Source organism: Engraulis encrasicolus, chromosome 3 (genome assembly GCF_034702125.1).
Source record: "Engraulis encrasicolus isolate BLACKSEA-1 chromosome 3, IST_EnEncr_1.0, whole genome shotgun sequence".
NCBI classification, from domain to species: Eukaryota; Metazoa; Chordata; class Actinopteri; order Clupeiformes; family Engraulidae; genus Engraulis; species Engraulis encrasicolus.
This window is the reverse complement of record NC_085859.1, coordinates 44,314,551-44,329,996: the sequence shown is the minus strand read 5'-3', so window position 1 is coordinate 44,329,996 and position 15,446 is coordinate 44,314,551. Positions and strand designations below refer to the sequence as shown.

General features: G+C 41.1%; 1 protein-coding gene across 1 annotated transcript; it reads right to left on the bottom strand.

The window, feature by feature from the left end:
- Nucleotides 1-242: 242 nt before the first annotated feature.
- On the bottom strand, nt 243-15,446 carry LOC134445443 (E3 SUMO-protein ligase ZBED1-like). Its single transcript, XM_063194522.1, has 2 exons — nt 13,495-15,446; nt 243-928 (listed from the first exon to the last, which is right to left on the bottom strand). The coding sequence occupies exons 1-2, from the start codon at nt 14,838-14,840 to the stop codon at nt 247-249; spliced, it is 2,028 nt and encodes a 675-aa protein (XP_063050592.1). The 5' UTR covers nt 14,841-15,446; the 3' UTR covers nt 243-246.

The window sequence follows — 15,446 nt, the reverse complement described above, 5'->3', positions numbered from 1 at the left end:
TGAAAACTAAAAATGTTGTGTGTTCGTGTGTGTGTTCGTGTTTGTGCGTGTGTGAGTGAGGGAGGTGTGTGTTTGTGGTAGAGAGAGAGAGCTTGAACTTGAAATTCCATTAAACTTGAAAACTTGTGAAAATTGTGTGTGTGTGTGTGTGTGTGTGTGTGTGTGTGTGTGTGTGTGTGTGTGTGTGTGTGTGTGTGTGTGTTCTCCGATTTCAGGGCACTGCTGCCTCACTCAACGCAGGCGTGTTCATTCCTGCCAGTTGGCATTGAGGAAGACCAGCTGCCGGGCTTTTGCGGGTTTCAATCTGCTCCGACGGTCGGAGATGATGGATCCCATCTTGCTGAACACCCGCTCTGACGGAACCGATGTGCCAGTTATGCAGAGCCTCTGCCTCATCAAAACGGCCAGCCGGGGGTAGATCGCCTGCCGAGTCTTCCACCAGGTGAGCGGATTCTGGGACCTAGGCAGGAGGGCTTCCTGAGTGTAGGACCTTAACTCCAGCGTGGCCTCAGCGGTGCTGTTTCCCTGAGAGACGAGGCCCGACACCTGCTCATCGAAATCCCTCCAAATCAGGCTCTCCTCCGCTGAGGCTGATGACATGTCAGCAGAAGCAGAACCTTCTCCCGCACCTCCAACCTGGGGTCCAGGGATGGGCACCTGTGCAGCTGCTTGGGTAAGCCTCTGTACTGCCTCAATGGCAGCCTGGCCGTCGGAAAAGGCCTTCTTTTTGAACCGTGGGTCCAGGATGGATGACTCTGATAGAAGGGTGTGGTATTCCATCCTGAGGAACCTGTTGGCCATCTGGTCCGTGAGGGCCCTCAGGAGGTCCAAGGTCATGTTTTCCTTGAAGTGGTTTGACCTCAGATGATTGGCCGTCATCCTCTGAAGGCCCCTCGCCAGGAGGATGATTTTTGAGGCGGTCACATACCTGAAATATAATTTTTAATGAATTTGTTATATGAATTTGTTTTAATGAATTGTTCTATGAATATTTATTATATCTATTTATTATCACACCCGTTGTCCCCCCATTTTATGTATTTTAATGAATTTGCTGTTTTATATATCTTGTTAATTATTTATTATGTATTATATCTATTTATTGCACCTAATTCCTACCCCTTATCCCATCCTTATACCAACAATCAACATATAGTTCCACCTTGCCCAACCCCACAGTTTATGTATTTTAATGAATTTGCTATTTTATATATATTATTTATTCATATTTATTATATCCAGTTATTGCATCTGTTCTCATCACATCATTCCTCCCACATTTGACCCCCCCACCCCCATCCCACTCTGTATTTCAATTAACTATCTGATCATCTCAGACCCCTTGTCCTCAACTATGGAAAATGGCTGGAGATCTCCCCTCCTCACCTACCCCTTATCCCATCCTTATACCTCACAATTTCAGCTCAATGTACAGTTCCACCTCGTCCCACCCCCCAGCCACAATGTGTTTTATGAATTGATTTTAACTGGTCATACTTATTTTGATGTATTTATTTATGTGTGTTTGAGTTTATGTATTTTAATGAATTTAATGGTTAACATTTCTTATTATGTATTAAATCTTTTATGTGAAGTCACACCATTCCTACCCCTTATCCCATCCCTATAGAGGCAGTCGGTTGGTATGCAAATGAACCAAAAATGAACAGGCGGAACATTCGCAGGGTCACACGCAGCCTCAAAATGAATGGCAGTGAATGAGAAGCCAGCGCACTGGAGGGTAAACTCTGCTTCTTTAGGCTTTTAATCGTCGGGAGCACTTTGATTCGAAGTCCACTGCCTGCGTGGTGAATCCAGGGAAACGACTATAAAGTGGCAGAACCATAGATATGTCCCAACGACCACCAGTTATCAGGCATGAAAATCCCTCACCTTTCGGCGAATTTCGCCGTTTTGAAATCAAAATGGGTAATTTCTGTGAATCGTGTAGATCCGAGGAGAACATTTTAGGGGGGGGGGTCCAGCGAGGAGAAAAGTGTAGCGCCAAGTTACTGTATCATTGTGTAGCGCTCTACCGCATAAAACAAGATTCCACAACCGACAATGCTGTTTGACCAATCACTGCATTTGTCGCTGTCGGCACAGCCAATAACGTGAACGAGCTCAATCTAAGTCCCGCCCTTCATACTTATCTTTGAAAGCGTTTTAAACAGGTGAAGCTTTGGTCTGCGGGGCTGGCGTGGTTGTATCAAATATCTTTCTTTTTAGTTCTAGAACATCTCTGATTATAAGAAAATGTCCAAACGATCTGTCACAGATAGTCTACACGTTTCCCAGAGAGGTAGCTATTTGAGATCATGATTCTTGTTATGAGAACATCAAGACGCAAGCATTTCGATGAGAAGGGAGTGGATGTAGTTAGCCACAGAAGTTAAGCTGTTTTCCTAATAATTTGAAACCGCATTTGCCCTGCCCACGTGAAAAAGTATTTATTCTCAAAAGAGCTCCCTTAATGAAAGCTTGGGTAGGCTTACGGTACGTTTTCCTGACGGCTATTTTAACGGGTCTGTGCGCTACGGAATGGCGAAATAGTATGCGCTACGGCCGGGGAAGAAGCGCATATCTACGCGAGGCATCCAACGTCATGCTTCGAATGCTGCGGCTTCTAGCACGCACGAGGGAGAGGGAGAGGGAGAGGGAGAAAGAGCGAAGCCTAACTTAGTCAATCGTTTGACACGGGACAAATTGTTTTAGGAATCATGCCAAGTTTTTTGTAATCCCTTGGTAGCCTACATCTAAATGACATATTAAAAATCTAGTGGAACATGGTCAAACATTTTTTTCACGATCAAAGTTGGAGCTTTCCTATTATTTTTTTCATAGGGAAACAGATATACTAGGTGCAAAAAAATTTTTGTATTACAAGTTGTCTGAAATATGATGATTAACTGTTCAAACGAGATCACAACCAGGCAAGCGTTGAGGGGACATTGGATAGTGTTGAGAGGGGTGCTTATTTGCCATTGCGGGGCATTAGTCTATTTTATTTTTAAGGGGGGCATTGGCAGGGTTTTGATGAGGTCAAGGGGGAATTTATTTTTAAAAAAGCCTGAGAACCAAAACCCATTCTATCTATCTATCTGTCTGTCTGTCTGTCTGTCTGTCTGTCTGTCTGTCTGTCTGCCCCCCTCATCAGACATGACAGCATGACAATCATGAAGTAACGAAGATGGTTGACAGTTCTTCTTATGTTCACTGTCCCTGGGTCGCTACAGTATGCTCAAAATTCATCATTTAAAGACGGTTTTAGCTAAATTTTCTCCCATGGGAGACCATGCCCCCAGACCCCCCTAGTATGACTCAACACTATCCCCCAAAAACGCCACTGCACACCACACATTCGCGCGCACCGCTGCAGCACACGCGCCGCTCCGTGCCACCGCGCCACGCCGCACCTTTCTCACCTTTTTCACCCCTGACCCGTTTTCATGCCTGAGTTATAGAATCCACAGTCCCCCCACCAAAACTCAGTCTGACAGCTTAGTGTTGGTGGGGGGGACTGTGGATTCTACAATTGTTTGTGGTCGTTCGGACATAGATATGGTTCTGCCACTTCATAGTCGCTTCCCTGGATTCACAACGCAACTTAACCAGTGGACTTTGAATGAAAGTGCTCCCGACAATAACAAGTCTAAAAAGGCAGAATTTACCCTCCAGTGCGCTGGCTTCTCATTCACTACCATTCATTTTGAGGCTGAGAGTGACCCTCCGAGTGCCCCGCCTGCTCATTAGCATAGCAGCCGACTGCCTGTATACCCCACATTTGAAGCTACCCCATGTATTGTAATGAATTATCTGAGGTAAACAAACTGCTGGAGTGTCCTTCACCATAGCCTGGCACTTCAGTATTCTTTCAGGGACTGGGAGAGCACTTTCCTACCAGGTAGTGTGTAGGATGGGTTTAGCGCCTATGTGATCTCCCTGAACCCCTTGTTCTCACCTACCCCTTATCCCATCCTTATACCTCCGATCAACATATAGTTCCACCTTGCCCACCCCCACCAACCCCCCCACCCCCGTTTGTGTTTTAATGAATTTGCTATTTTATATATCTTGCTAATTATTTATTCATATTTATTATATCTATTTATTGCATCTGTTTTGTGACCCCCCCCCATCCATTTTATATATCTTGCTAATTATTTATTCATATTTATTATATATATTTATTGCGTCTGTTTTGTGAACCTCCCCCCATCCCGCTCTGTATTTTAATGAACTATCTGATCAACTCAAACCCCTTGTCCTCAACTATGGAAAATGGCTAGAGATCTACCCTCCTCACCTACCCCTTTTATTTGATGAATTGATTGTACTGTTCATATTTAATGTGCGTTTGATGAACTAAGAGTTATTGTGTGTGTTTATATGTATGTATTTTAATGAATTGATGTATTTGATGAATTGATCGAACTGTTCATATTTATTGTGTGTGTATGATGGACTAAGACACACTAATGCCACACTACCGCCCTTATCCTCCCTTCTTGCTGCCTGTAACAAATTTGTATTCATGTATATTTATTTTTAAATTCATTGTATTTTTCATTGTTGTAGGGTCTCCCAGCCATTTCTCCTCCCTTCCACTAGAGGGCGCTGAGCCCAAAAGACTGTTTACAATGTACCACTGAAGGACGCCCCCTTACAGTGATCTACAGTAAGATTTACAAAACCATGCTACAAACAATGCCCTGTCTCTCTTTTCCGTTTGCTCTGAAGCAGGACGGAGCTGCGCTGCCGTGCAGTACAAGAGACTGTGCACACAAACTCTGAACATAGCTTTTATCTGATATTTAGGCCGAATACAGATAATGTAACGCTTAGTTCATCCCTAAACAGCTGTAAGTTCATTTTCTTTGCAAAGTTTCAATCAGAGACAACAGAGTCTTTGGTTTCTACTGTTGGAAGGCAGTAGCCCATTAACAAGTCGGTAGCCTGGACGTTCCTGCTCAAGACTTCATCCGGATTCATTTGTGGAACTTTGCATCAATTGTTTCACGCCTAAAGCATCGCACGGCCGGGCTGTGCGAGCAACTTTTCCCAACCCTTCCTGTCTCGCTGGAGCGGACGTTTGGAGCAGACTTCGTGCGCTGTTGGACACTCGTCTACACACCGAGAATCGGACATTCGGACCCTGCAGACTGCGAGAGCTGCAGGCCACTCTCGTCCACAACTGAGGATAACCACTCTCTCTCCTGAAAAGGCTGGAAGCCTTTTCATCTCCTTCACAGTAGGCATATCTGGGCAATATTACTCTACTGTCAGTTTAGAGATGTTTTGAAGTAAGCTTAGCTGATTTTCATATACATGTCTGATCCCCTTTTGTCTCCCCTTCTGTTTAGTTAGCAATCTGCTATCACTAACTCTCCCGGTTGTTTACTAGTTGCTACGTCTCATTCGAAACGATCGGAGTGTTTTCAAGCATTGTTTGGACGCATATAAATGCTCGGAACGCTCCGTGACCCTCTCGAATGCGATCGTGCAATTTCTAAACATCTGTGCGCGCGCGTGTTTATTATTTTTTTTTTGTTACTTTGTTTATTGGTAGGATTGTTCACAAGGCTTACAGTTCATTTCAATATAACACATTCATCATCATCGTCATCATCATCATCATGATCATCATCACCATCCCTTTTTTTTCCCCTTCTCTCTTCTTGTTTCTTCTTAATTTTTTTTTTTTTTCTTAATATTATTCAATGACTTTTCAGCCTACTACCAGATAAACTTTTTTTTTTTTTTTTTCCCAAATACGTAAATGACAATAGACAGTTGACGCAGACAAACATATAGACAAAAACAAACAAACCAACAAAGACAGAGAATAAATAAAATAAAAAATAAAAAAAAGCACTTCAACTGAAACCTTACGAGACAATGAGAGAGAGAGAGAGAGAGAGAGAGAGAGAGAGAGAGAGAGAGAGAGAGAGAGAAAGAGAAAGAGAGAAAGAGACATTCTATAGCTCACCTGTAGGTGTATGTGTGTGTGAAGTAGGTGTTGTATTGGATGTATGTATGTGCTGGTGTAGAGGGTGGGTGTGTGAGGGCATGCAAAAGCTGTGAAAGATTTGGAAGCTTATGTTGTTGTTCTATTTTCAAAGTAAAGACACATATTATTGCAAAGATTTTCTGGGTACATTTCTTCCCATTTGTGTGAGCACTTTCTAGAAAATAATATATTTTTTTCCATTTCCAAAACATTTTCTATTGTATTATACCATAGCTGGACATCTGGTTGTTTGCTTTGTTTCCATAGTTTTGTAATTTGCTTTAGTGCAGTGAGTCTTAGAATATGAAAAAAATTACGGTGCGTTCTTTTTATGCTGTTCGGTAGGTCAATTCCCAATACATTTACTGGTGTTAGAGGTTGTTTAAGATCAAAAATGTATGTGACAGCTCGCTTTAACCTCCTCCCAAAATGGTTTTATTTTAGAACATGTATAGAATATGTGTGTATGTGACCCTTCTTCTCCACATCCTCGCCAACATTTTTTGTCAGCTCCTGAGATATGGGCACATTGTTTAGGTACCATAAAAAATCTTTGATTGACCTTCCAGCCAAACTCTTTCCAGCATTTGGACTGGGTTGTTTTGAAAGTCTCTTTCCATAATTCACTCCAGGCACTATCTGTAATAGTAATTAGTAATTCATTCTCCCATTTTTCTTTTGCCTTGCACTTTGTTTTTGTCATCCTTTGTATTAGTTTATAGGCCTTTGCTAGAGCACCTCCCCTTCTACTTTTGTTTCTATTTTCTAACAAAAAAATTAAAACTTCATTAGTTGCCTTTTCCGCCTTTTGTTGTATATAGCTCCTGACCTGTAAATACTTGAAGAAATGTTTTTGTGGTAGACTGTATCTCTCTGCAAGGGTTTGAAATGAAACTACTATATTTTTTTCAAAAACTTGTGCAAATATGGTCAGTCCTGTACTTGCCCAAGTGTCCAAAATGTTGTCATCTTTTTGTGTTCTAAAATCTGGGTCGTATCTCATTTGTCTTAGCCGTACGCTTTCAGTATTGATTTTTAAATGAGAACATAACTGTCGCCAGATCTTTAATGTATTTCCAATGCAGAATGTTTGTAGATGTTGCTTTTGTGTCACTTTTTTAAGGAAAGGTAAAGAGCCAAGTAGTCCATTCGACAATTCTCTTTCAATATTGATCCATTTTATTTGTGATTCCTCTCCCATCCAATTCATTATTGTTAAAATTTGTGCTGCGAAATAGTATTTTTGTATTTGTGGGGCCCCTAAACCTCCCTCTTCCTTTGGTTGAGTTAATGTCTCATATTTGATTCTATGTTTTTTGCCATTCCAAATAAAGTCTGCAAATTTTTTATTCCAAGTTCTGAAAAAAGTTGGAGGTAGTGAGACTGGAAGTGCTTGAAACAAAAAGAGAATCTGTGGGAGTACCATCATTTTAATTGTCTCTACCCTACTATAAATTCCATCAGGGATTAATTTCCACCTATTGAGATCTGATTAATCTTTAATTCTAAAGTATTATAATTGTTGTTATACAAGTCACTCAAGTCCGGGCTAATATAGATCCCTAAGTACTTTATTATCTGTGAGTCCCATCTAATATTATAATGTTGCTTTAGATCGTGGTCCATTTCCCTGCCAATTGTTAAGGCTTCACATTTACTTTTATTAATTTTATATCCTGAAATTGTACTATAATTTTCTATTTCTCTCCCATCAGTTGATGCAATGATTGTTTTGGGGCTGTCAAGTAAAGTATTATATCATCAGCAAATAGTGCTAGCTTGTGTGTTTCCTGTCCTATTGTAATTCCTTTAATATTTTTATTTTGTCTAATAGCTATTGCAAGAATTTCAATGTAAAAGGTAAAAAGAAGTGGAGAGAGGGGGTCCCCTTGTCTTGTTCCCCTTTGAATTAAAAACCGTCTTGATAGTGTACCGTTTGTCTTTACAACTGATACCGGGTTTGCATATATTGCTTTAATCCATGTACAGAATTTTTCATCAAAACCAAAACTTAACATTACTTCAAACATGAAAGGCCATGAAACTAAATCAAACGCTTTTTCTGCATCCAAAGTCAATAAAATTAGATTTTCGTCATTCTTTTTTGAGTAATCAATTATGTTTAATGTTCGTCGTATATTATCACCCAGGAGACGTCCCGAGATGAAGCCACATTGATCGGTATTTATCAAATTAGGAATAATGTATTTTATCCTTTTGGCAAGGATTGATGTTATTATTTTATGATCAGTATTTAATAGAGATATTGGTCTGTAGGATGAACAATTTTTTGGGTCTTTTCCTTCTTTATGAATCAAAGTGATAATGGATGAAGTCCATGTTGGAGCCCATCTACCTGTGCCCAGTGCATGGTTGTAGGCTTTTACCAATAAGCTACCAAGCTGATCTTTAAATGCTTTATAAAATTCATTTGGAAAGCCATCATCTCCTGGTGCTTTTCCTTGTTTTAGACCTTGTATTTCCTCATTTACTTCTTCAAGTGTAATAGGCTTTGTTAATTCAATATTATTGTCTTGTGTTGCTTTTGGTATTTCAAGTTTTTTAAGATAATTCTGAATTAGTTCTTTATCATCTTTTAATTCTGTTCTATAGAGATCTTCATAATATTTAGCAAATTCTTCTGCAATCTCATCTTTGTCCATTATAACTTTATTTTGACAGGTATTTAGTTGTGTTATGTGTGTCTTCTCTTGCTGTTTCTTTAATTTATACGCCAGTATCTTTAACGCCTTTGGTCCACCATCATACCGCTCCTGTTGTGTAAATGTCATTAGTTTCTCAATTTCCACCATGCGTAATTTATCTATTTTTTTTCGTTTTTCTTCTAACTCAATCTTAACCTTTTTACTGTGTGTTGCACTATGCTGTTGTTCTAAACATTTTATTTCATAAAGTAGTTGTTTTTCTAATGTTTCTTTAGATCTTTTCCTTGCGGAGGAGTAGGATATTATTATACCTCTTAATACAGCCTTTACTGCTTCCCATAGTGTGATGGGATCTATATCTGGCGTGTCATTTATTTCTATATATAATTTTAGTTCCTTTTTTATTTTTTCTACGAAAGTTATTTCCTCTAAAAGAGAATTGTTAAATGTCCACAGGGATTTACCTTTTTTACAATTAAGTTTTAGAGACAGAGAGATGGCAGCGTGATCAGAAATATTTATAGAGCTAATTTGACATGAATTAACTAGTGTGAAATTGTTTCTATACATGAAAAAATAATCTAACCTATTATACACAGAATGTCTTCCTGAGTAGCAAGTGTATTCTTTTTTACTTGGGTGGAGTGCTCTCCATATGTCTACCAGTCCAAATTCTTGGCATGCCTTCCTTAATAAGTCAGCATTCTTTTCAGATTTATGCAGTCTCGTACTTGTTGAATCTATTTTTGCATTCATGACAAGATTTAGATCCCCAGCTAGTACAGCTATTCCTTTTGCTTTTGTCACTAATACATCTATTAACTTAGTCATAAATTCTATACCAGCGTCTGGTGGATAGTATATGTTTAAAAAAGAAAATTGTATCCCTTCTATTTTACCTACTACAAGAACATATCGTCCATCTTTGTCTGTAAAAACTTCTTCCATTTCAAAAGCAATGTGATTTTTAATTATTATTATTACTCCCCTTTGCTTTGTGTTATATGAACTATAATATATTTTACTATTTGTTATTTTCTTTAATTTCTCATGTTCTTCTTTCTCCAAATGCGTTTCTTGTAAATAAATTATATCTGCCTTCTCTTTTTTCATTTCTAATAAGATCTTCTTCCTCTTTATAACATTGTGCATTCCGTTCACATTCAGTGACACTATTTTAAGATTATACATGAGGTAATAAAATACTCTTTGCAAATGCTAGTGTGCCATACGCATATGTGTAATTATGTGTGATTTGAGCTTGCAGTGGTGTAGATACAGGTAAGCCATAAATAACAAAGGAAAACGAAATACTTAAACACATACAATAGACAAAGAAAAAACGAATAGACAAGGACTCACATACAGAAATCAGGTTCCATCTGTACTCCATCCGTATAGGACGGTAGCTCTTGGTGATTGATGTTGTAGGCATCCTTAAGATCAGGGTGTTAGCCAACATAGTCAGCAAACTCATTCCCTATTGCGCCAGTTTGTTTTAACCCCCCACCCCCCACCCCAACCCCTATGATTCAAAGTGATTGCCCTAATTTATACCAATCATTATCTTCAATCAAAAATAAAAGTTAATCCAGTTTCCAAATAAATAATGTTATTAGTATACCTCTGGATAGTGCACCCAGACTAATTAAAGCATTTTCAGTAAGATAAGCCTAGTGTTTATTTTTAACATAATACCAAAATTCATACTCTGCTGAAAAAATCAGACAAGAGGCAATAGCAACACAAAATTAAACAATAATTAAATTAAATCCAGTATATTATGAGGTGCTATCCTACACCCAAAGAGGCTTGATCTGCCGAGAGAGAGAGAGAGAGAGAGAGAGAGAGAGAGAGAGAGAGAGAGAGAGAGAAAGAGAGAGAGAGAGAGAGAGAAAGAGAGAGAGAGAGAGAGAGAGAGAGAGAGAAAGAGATCCAATACTCATAGCCATAACTTAGTTACATTCACATACTCATACTCCCCAGACCCCTCCCCCCCCCCCCCCCCCCCCCAACCCCAACCCCTTCCCTCCACCCCAACCACCCCCCGAGAGAGAGATAGAGAGACAGAGAGAGAGAGAGAGAGAGAGAGAGAGAGAGAGAGAGACATGCAGCCATCCCGAACCAGTCACTAGGTAATGCCATCACAAATTCAAGTAATTAAAGTAAATCCAATAAATTATGAGGGCCATCCTACACCCAATCAGGCCTGGTCTGATTTGAGAGAGAGAGAGAGAGAGAGAGAGAGAGAGAGAGAGAGAGAAAAGACGCAGCCATCCCGAACCAGTCACCAGGTAGCATCGCAAATTCAAGTAGCCTAATTAAAGTACCTCCAATAAATGATGGGGGCCATCCTACACCCAAGCAGGCCTGGTCTGCTTTGAGAGAGAGAGAGAGAGAGAGAGAGAGAGAGAGAGAGAGAGAGAGAGATGCAACCACTACATAAACCATATCATACTTATTTTCAGATACTCCTCAAATCTTCCATAATCCACTAGGCTGTCGGTCTATCCATCATATAGTCCTTTGCGCTTTAATTCTTTTGCTGCTTGAGCTGCGTTCGAAAAAGTTGTAGTTGATCCGTCACTGTTGAAGACTTTTAGCTTTGCTGGTGGGAGAATGTGGCTTTTAACATTGCGTTCTTTCAACTGTAGCCTAATGGGTTTGTACAATGCTCTTTCTTGTCTTACTTTATAGGTATAGTCGTTGTCCAGGAAGATCCGCTGGTCCTTGTAGATGATTTCACCTTTTTGCCATGCCGTTTGCAGAACCTTCTGTTTCACCTCAAAGTCACGAAAGGCCACAATAATGGGTCTTGCCGAGTCCCCGCTCACTGTTTTGGTGCGGTGGGCACGCACCAGGTCTAATTCTTCTGTGACCCCAATGTTCTCCGTGATGAATTGTTTTAGAAATGCTTTCATGTCCCCGTCTTCACTTTTTTCAGCCACATTGTAAAAACAGACATTATTTTGTCTGGACTTGTTTTCTAGGTAATTCACTTGGTCAGTCAGTTTATCAATTCTTGACAACATAGATTCGGTTATTGCGTCTTTCCCCGCCTCACAGTCATCCAAATGACTAACTCTTTCTTCCAAGTGATCGATCCTACTTCCCATAGATTCCACTTTTTCACGGGTCTCTTTTGTTGTTTGCATTAAGCTTTTGATGTCGCGCTCACTTTCCTGACGGAACTCCTTCAGTTCATCTTTAAGGTCTTTAAATTCCCTCAGTAAAGATTCTTTTAGTTGATCAAACATTTGTTGGATATCACCTGTCGCCGCCATGTCTTTTTCTGGGTTCTTCTTCTTCTTCGTTTTTTTCTCAAATTTCAGCTCATGTAGTTCTGTTACCTCTTTCGCCGATCGAAGGTTCATTCCTTACTATTTTTAGATATCATTATTTCATTGTTAGTTAATTTCAAAATTTCCCGGGGTTGGTGAGGACAAAGGGTTTTCAAGCTGACGTTCACGGCCTCAACCGGCCCTGCCTTGATTAGCTAGCCAGCTGCTAATCTCCACAGCATACGCTGTTCCTACTGACACACAGTCACCGCTTCTCTCTCTCTCTCTCTCTCTCTCTCTCTCTCTCTCTCTCTCCCTCGAGAATAATCACGCTTGTAGAAACCCCAGGGCAACCCCTGTACCTCTCGGTACAATTTGAGTAGAACCTTCTCACTGTACTGTCCGCCAGACAGTCATTAATTGTCCTGTGCTCTCTGCAAACTTTCTGAGCTCGTGCTAGCTAACGCTAGCCGGCTCTGTGTGCATTCCCATACCTAGACAATATTTCCCCACGCATGTGAGTTGCCATATTTGTAGTCGACTACAGATATTGCTCTAGACAACCCGTCTCTCACACCCTGCTCTGTCTCGGTTCTTTTCTCTCTCTCTTCCATTCGGAATAGCGTACATTAATTACAGAAATCCCAGACACCGTTGCAGGCCCCTAGCCTCACCGGAGAGCTAGCTCTACCTGCTATTACCTTAGACTAGGTAGCTACTAGCTACCATAGCCTTTTGTTCTGCCTGAACTTTCTGTAGCCAATGTTAGCTTGGCTTGACCAAACACACACACGCGTTTGATCCGCCATTTCGTGTCCACAAGGCCCACACACACACACACACACACACACACACACACACACACACACACAAACACAGGCTAGAAGCCTCTCTTTCTCCCTCTCTCTTTTCCCCTCTTTTCTTCTTTTATTTTCTTTCCTTGTTTTATAGTATTTGCGCCTTATATTTGTATTATTCCATTTAACCGACATTGAATGTAATGCTTTATTTAGATTACTTGGTAGTTAATAAAAGTTATTCATTTGATTTTATTGCATTTTGTCTGTTATTGCATTGTGTACGTACGGAATCAACTTACTTAGAACTTTGGCCCTGCAACTGAGTTTTGTGCCCCTTGTGTTGACCGTCACAGTGAACAGTTAGGTTTAAGTCTCATACCTTGAAGGCGACTGCTTCATTGTACTGCCAATCACAACGTGCACAAGTACTCCTATTAGTCTTGATCTTTTGCAATTCATTGTGAAATACTGAGATTAATATCCAAATCAAATGAGACTGATTTACTTATGAGACTGATTTATTTATGAGACTGATTTATTTACCTTTTTGATTGATTAATTGTGACTTATTACATAAGTCGAGCTTATTACATAAGTCATAATTGATAAATCTCCCAAAACGCGATTGCCCCTACATATTTTGGTTACCCATGGTATGAGGAGTTATTCGTCGAGCCCATTAATGTAATCTCAATTGCATAGCTGCAATTACCCCTACATTGTAATGATATAATTACCTTTCTCCGCTGATCTCAATTGTAACCTCCTCAAACGGCTGCAGCACCTGGCAGGCCTCAGTAATCCCTGCCCACTCATTGGGGGAAAGGGTGGGCAGATGTGGGCACACAAGGGCCATGGTGGTGACGATTGCCTCCCTCATCTCAGAAAACCTCCGCAACATCTGCAGTGTCGCATTCCATCTTGTGGGGCAGTCCATTATCAGCTTCAGCTCTGCCAACCCCATTTGGCGCTGAGCTGTGCGCAGCTTCTCCGCAGCGACAGTGGACTTGTGAAAGTGGGCCACAATTGTCTTCACGCTCTCAACAGTCTGATCCAATACAGTGAGTGACCCACGGACTATGAGGTTCAGAGTATGCGCAAAGCACGATAAGTGCTTCCAGTTGGTCTTGCGCACAGCCAATTTAATGTTGGAAGCGTTGTCAGTGACACACGCTACAACCTTCTCTGCCACGCCCCACTCCTCGGCAATGGCAGTCAGTTGATGGGCGAGGTTGTCTGCAGTGTGCCGCTCGGTGAACTCGAAACAGTCCAACAGGTAGCTCTTCATCTGAAAGTCATCATCAACAAAGTGGCAGGTAACTGCGAGATAGCTGCTGGTTGTTCGTGATGTCCAGCAGTCTGTGGTGAGGCAAACTGCTGGAGCCTCTGCCACCCTCTCTTTCACCATCGCCTGGCACTTCACAAACCTTTCAGGGATCAGGGACTGGGAGAGCGCCTTCCTACCAGGCAGCGTGTAGGATGGGTTGAGTGCCTTCGTGAATTCCCTGAAACCCTTGTCCTCAACTATGGAGAATGGCTGAAGATCTGAGGCAATCATTTTCACCAACTTCTCATCCAAATTTTTTTGCCACACGGCATTCATAGGGCGATGCAGGAAATTAGTCATGGGCACTTGCTCAGGGGGCGCCACTGACCTTTGCCTCCGCTCTCCTGCGCGTGCCTCTTCTTCAGGTTGTGCCTGGTGTAAGGTTGGCTGCTCCTGTACCCTCCTCACCTCTGCAAGCCTGAGAGTAGGGTGTTTATTCTTCAGGTGCCGGTGTAAGTTGGCAGTAGATCCTCCTTTAAAAGAAATGGGGACCTTGCAGGTGGTGCAGGTGGCCAGTGTGGTGTCACCACATTGTTGGAAAAAATTCCAAATCGCACTTTTTTTTCTGATACTCATTTTCTTTGTCTCTCGAGAATTCTTGTCAGTGTGGTCATCAAATAATAAAAGGTCAAAATGTCTGCCCCCAGCTAGGTCAACATCAGACAAACCAAAGTGTGTGTGTGTTGGGGGGGGGGTGGTGTGTGTGTGTGTGTATGTTCCTTCTAAATATAGTAATTGAAACTCTTGCTTTTTCATATATTCATTTTATTTGAGATTAAAGTTGTTTTCAGTACAAAAATTGTGTACAGAAGCATACAATTTACATACAAAATGCACACACACAACACCACCACCACCCCCACGCACACCCACCCAAGTTCAAGTTCACGGAAATATTAATAACGTCAACAACTTCAACTGTCTTCTTGGAAGATGGCGGGGAGTGGGGAGCCACCGGGGGAAAGTTGAGTTCATATAAAGTTCATGGAAAGTTCAAATAAAATGTTTAAAAACGTGCTTGTGTTACATATGTGTTGATATTGTTTACATGGTATGCATAGTTTCTTTTTTACTGGCCGCGATTATTTTTACAACCCAGACAACAATGCGTCCCGATGACGCTAGGTAGGCTACTGCGGTCAGTGTGTAAGGTAACGGTGCTAGCTCGCGGCTAATGGGGCCAACAAGCGAAAGACTATTTTGAATTTAAATGCTTTCGGGTGAATAAGGCAAGTATCAGGCGGACATTGTATTTTATTACATACAAGTATTGTTTTAATTGCCCACCACCACCACATTATTAAATTGGCCGTAGTGGTTTTCAGCATTCTGATAATGGTATCTCCCGTCCCAGTCAGTAGC

Coding starts and splice junctions, on each gene's coding strand:
- LOC134445443 (XM_063194522.1), bottom strand. CDS start 14,840: ATGAAAAAGCAAGAGTTTCAATTACTATATTTAGAAGGAACATACACA. Junction 929..13,494: donor ATTGAGATCAGCGGAGAAAG/GTAATTATATCA, acceptor ATTATATTTCAG/GTATGTGACCGCCTCAAAAA.